This window comes from Penaeus monodon, chromosome 35, assembly GCF_015228065.2.
Source record: "Penaeus monodon isolate SGIC_2016 chromosome 35, NSTDA_Pmon_1, whole genome shotgun sequence".
Taxonomy (NCBI): Eukaryota; Metazoa; Arthropoda; class Malacostraca; order Decapoda; family Penaeidae; genus Penaeus; species Penaeus monodon.
Genome location: NC_051420.1, coordinates 14,626,073 through 14,631,072, shown reverse-complemented (window position 1 = coordinate 14,631,072; position 5,000 = coordinate 14,626,073). Strand labels below are relative to the sequence as shown.

The window sequence follows — 5,000 nt, the reverse complement described above, 5'->3', positions numbered from 1 at the left end:
TGAAATAGAGAATATATAAATAGACAGAAAACAAACGATATGGAGAAGGAAATAGAGGGGAAGGAAGGGAGGACAGACATGGGGGATTGAGAGAGACAGAGACAGAGACAGACAGACACAGACAGAGATAGAAACAAACAGAGACAGACACGGTGACAGAGACAAACAGATACAGTGACACACAAAAACAAAGAGAATGAGAGAAAGAAAAGGAGAGAAGAACGAGAGAAACACAGAGACGGCCTCGCGTGTGTGATCTGCAAGTCCGGCATCGATTTTGTCAGATTATTTACAACGTGACGTGAGGTTGGCCGTCCCCGCCTCCGTGATTACCTTGTTGGCCTCAAACAAGGGTCGCTAGTGATCTCACGGTCGCGCATGTTATGGTCATTAATGTTAGCGTAATTGCTGTCATTTTTTTATAATTATTATTGTTGTTATTGTTGCTGAGGTTGTTTGTTATTATTGTTGTTGTTGTTGTTGTTATTTTTATTATTATTATTATTATTATTACTATTATTATTATTATCATTATTATTATTATTATCATTATTGTTATTATTATTATTATTACTATTATATTTTTGATATTGTTATTATTATTATTATCATTATTATCATTATTATTATTATTATTATTGTTATTATTATTGTTATTATTATTATTATCACTTATTATTATTACCATCATTGTTACTATTATTATTATCACCATTAACATTATCATTATTAGTGTTAATAATATTATTGTTATCATTATCATTATTATCATCATCATTATCATTATTATTATTATTGTTGGTGTTGTTGTTGCTGTTGTTATTATTATTATTATTACTATTATCATCATTATTATTATTACTTTCATTACTGTTATTATTATTATCATCATCACTTTAATTATTATAATTATCCGTTGCTGCTGCTGGTTGTTACATATATATTTTTTTTATCATCCTTATTATTAGTATCTATTATCATTATCATTCATGTTTATCAACATTATCTTCATCAGTTCCGTTAAAAGTCATATCATCATTGTCTTCATCATTAAGATTATATGCCATCAATCCTCACCAGTGACGTCATGGCCACGTCACAGATTACGTCACGAAAAGGCCAAGAGGGTTCAGTGTTCCCTTTTGGATGAGCTTGAGCTGTGCTATTCTTAGTTAGAGGACTGAGAGTATGCCAAGGGAGACGGAAAGGAAGGAAGGTAAGGAGGAGGGAAAGAGGAAGAAAGGAAGGAAGAGAGAGAGAGAGAGAGAGAGAGAGAGAGAGAGAGAGAGAGAGAGAGAGAGAGAGAGAGAGTAAGTGAGAGACAGGCAGACAGACAGACAGACAGATATTATGTAACTGTAATTGTAATCATACGTAATCGAGCCGCAATATTATGTTTACTAACGGCTGCCTAGCTTAGAGTAATTTCATGAACACATTAACAATAATAATAATAATAATAATGATAATAATAATAATAATAATAATAATAATAATAATAATAATAATAATGATAATAATAACAATAATAATAACAATAATAATAACACTAATAACAATGATAATGATGATGAGGATGAGGATGAGGATGAGGATGATGAAGATGAGGATGAGGATGCTGAGGATAATGATGATGATGACGATGATGATAACAACAACAACAACAGCAATAATAATGATAATAATAATAAGAAGAAGAAAAAAATAATAAAAACAATAATAATACTAATAACATGCTGATTCGAAAGATGGAGCCTTTCCGGCAAGCAGCGCACCGACCCCATTATGTGGTGTGAATATCTGTGCGTGTGTACTGCGTGACCCCTATCGATAAATCGTTACCTGAGAAATGTATTAGAAGTCGTGATAATGTTTACCTTATCTGTACGGACAGACCGCCCGAGCTATATCTCACACAAAGCAAAATATAACACTGACCATTACTTCATTGAATGGTTTTATAAACATACTGACACCCAAATGTTTTTCATCGTACCCAGAGAGTATCATGTGACTGCCTCATTATCATTATTTTTTATTTATTTATTTATTTATTTTTTTATTATTATTATTATTGTTGTTGTTGTTATCATCATCACCATCATTATCATCATCATCATTATCATCATCATCATCATCATCATCATCATCATCATCATCATCATCATCATCATCATTTTTAAGATTTTCTCTATGAGATAAATTCTGATAAGTTTCTAGAGTAGTTTTACCATTATTACTTTATCTTTTGGTCTGTCAACATCCTTTCGTCACCATGGAAACCTATCATTTTGTTATATTTCCAAGTCTTGTTTCATAGCGCCTCTTGTTGTAAACACATGTGCTGTTTACTCATGGACAAATGTCGTATCGAGAATGAAATTTCTAAACCCAGCTCACCGAAGCAGTAAAGGTCACGTTATTTGGGTGATCGAGACGGATTTCGAAATATATTTAAACAAGAGTTTTGACTGCGATTTTATGCCTCCCTTTTCAGGTTAACCTATTTTTTCATAAGCAAATCCTTGCCTCACTCTTTAATACGGTATGATCAGGTCCCCAGCCATTTCCCTGTAACTTCTATATTCCATTAATGTTGGGTTTACTCAGTGTTGATTTTTTGTGGTAAACACAAACACAGTAACCTGTACACAAAGATGAAAAGGAAAATAACCACAATAAGAACTAAAATTGAATCGTGACGTTTTAATTAATTTCTTGGGGCTGTATTCTTTTCCATCTATGGCAAAGTTACTATACTCTAACTAAACCTTCAATGTGCTTTGTTCTTTGTTATTTATTGTGACTACCATCTTGAGTTTTCATATTTCTTATATGTAAAATTCACCTTCATCATTCATCAGTTGCATAATATTCATCTTGACATTTCCAAATATCGTTTTTGGGCGCGGTGTTATGGATTTAAGTATTATTGGTGTGTTTTATATGCGCGTGCTTGTGTGATTGTGTGTGTGTGTTTGTGTGTGTGTGTGTGTGTGTGTGTGTGTGTGTGAGTGTGTGTGTGTGTCCGTTTTTTTTTGTGTGTGTTGTGGTTATGTTTGTGCGTGCGTACGTGTGTGTGTGTGAGTGTGTGTGTGTGTGCGTACGTGCGTGCGTGCGAGAGTGCGTGTGTGTCCAATAGCCTGAACCAGTGTCACAGACAGTCCTCCTCTTCTCTTCCATCGGCAGGTTCCTCCGGCGATCCCTCGACAGCAGAATGGGACCGAGTGGGCAGGGAAGTATGCCAAGCCTTCAGTGGCATCGGCTTCGTTTACCTGAAGAACCATGGCCTTCCGAACGAAATGGTAAGGATCCGGACAAGTTGAGAATGAGCTCTATCTCTATCTTTGTAAAATTCGCGTAAAATATCTTTATTATTTTTGTTCTTTAGTTTCCGTGTGACATGTTATATGTTTTAAATTTATTCGTATATAGGTTTCTGATGCTAATATCTCCGATCTATAAATAAATAAGTAACATGAATGAAAATAAAAGTAAACACACTCACAAATGATGCATTACAAATAGCACCTGTAAAGGAAATCAAAGAATATTTTAGCAAAAGTGGTGAAATGCCACTAATTGCAAGTAAAACTCGTTTACTTAAAGTTTTATCTCTCTTCGTCTCTCTTATAGGTCAAGGAAGTGAACGATTCTTCGGGGAAATTCTTTCAACTTGAAAATACCAAAAAAAGAAAATATGAGAGAGGGGTTGTTGACATCCAAGGCTACACGGCGGTCGGACGAGAGAGGTGCGTGATAACTAGAGTGAAATAGGAAGGAAGGGAAAGACAGAGAGTGAGAAAGAGAGGGAGGGAGAGAGAGAGAGACAGAGTGAGGGAGGGAGAGAGAGAGAGTGAGAGAAAGAGGAAGGGAGAGAGGGGGAGGGAGGGGAAGAGAAGAGAAGAGAGAGAGAGAGGAGGAGAAAGAGAGGGAGAGAGTGCGCGAGAGAGAGGGGGGGGAGGAGGGAGAAGAGGGAGGGTGGAAGAGTGGGAGAGAGAAAGGAGAGAGAGAGAGAGCGGGAGAGAAGGCACAGAGAGAATCAATGAATGTGAAATGCCTTTGTGGTTTAGAATGTATACAAACTAAAGTATGTATGAATAACAGACAGTCACAACTAAAACTCGTGGATAAAAGAAGACCCGTGTAAGTGTATCATGTAAAGCAGTGGTTTTCAAACTTTTCCAGACCAGCTCCCCCTCGGCTCCGCCCCCCCCCCCCCACCTCACATACGCAAGCAAAAGCTTTTTTTTTTTTCTTTTTTTTCTTTCTTTTTTGGTAGGCTTCAAATTAAAAGCAACAAGATTAAACAGAAAGTAGTATTTCGCAAATAAAAGCTAATTTGATAAACCAATTTATTTAGCAGTTTTAGATATCGCCTCCCCAGATCTTTCCGCCGCAGACAGGGGAGCGGTTTCGCCCACTTAATGAACCAATGATGTAAAGCAACGTTCAATAGTTAATTAAAATCATTTAATTAATAAATATCATAATTATCTGTCATCATTGTAATCACCGAACCAATAATTCCAGCCACTGTCAACCATTTGAATGAGAAGTTGCTAAATCAAGGTCGCAATCTGTAATAGTTTGTTTGCAATTTTCTTCTTGGTATATCATGTTTAAATGTAAAATGTAAATTGCGTAAACGAGCACTACGTCCCAACTTTTCATTGCGCTCTTTATGTATCAGAACGGTAAAAATGTAAAAGGTAAATATATGAAAACTGTGAGCGTAGTGATAGAACTGCACCGGGCCCCAACTTTTTTATGACGTCCCGAGTAGATCAAAACTATAGAGATATAACCTGTATTTTACGGAATTCATCTCACTCCAACCTTTCCACTAAGTCCTCGGCACATCACAAAGTGTAAAGTATCAACAGCACACACGAGAAAGCCACTGCAGTACGATGTAACTTAACGATTAAGACGGACCTTTCCTTTCCTCCCCGAAAACACCAGGTTAAGCGAGGACCGAACGGCGCAAGAGATCCGAG

At 36.2% G+C, this 5,000-nt stretch overlaps 1 protein-coding gene across 1 annotated transcript in view; it reads left to right on the top strand.

Moving 5' to 3' along the window:
* LOC119595337 (UPF0676 protein C1494.01-like) overlaps positions 1 to 5,000 on the top strand; it is a 9,278-nt gene that overhangs the window by 1,118 nt on the left and 3,160 nt on the right. Inside the window, exons 2-4 of the mRNA XM_037944490.1 lie at positions 3,190 to 3,305; positions 3,637 to 3,752; positions 4,966 to 5,000. The exon at positions 4,966 to 5,000 is cut by the window's right edge and continues 138 nt beyond it. Of these exons, the coding sequence (XP_037800418.1) occupies positions 3,190 to 3,305; positions 3,637 to 3,752; positions 4,966 to 5,000 (267 nt within the window). The remainder of the gene's footprint in view (positions 1 to 3,189; positions 3,306 to 3,636; positions 3,753 to 4,965) is intronic.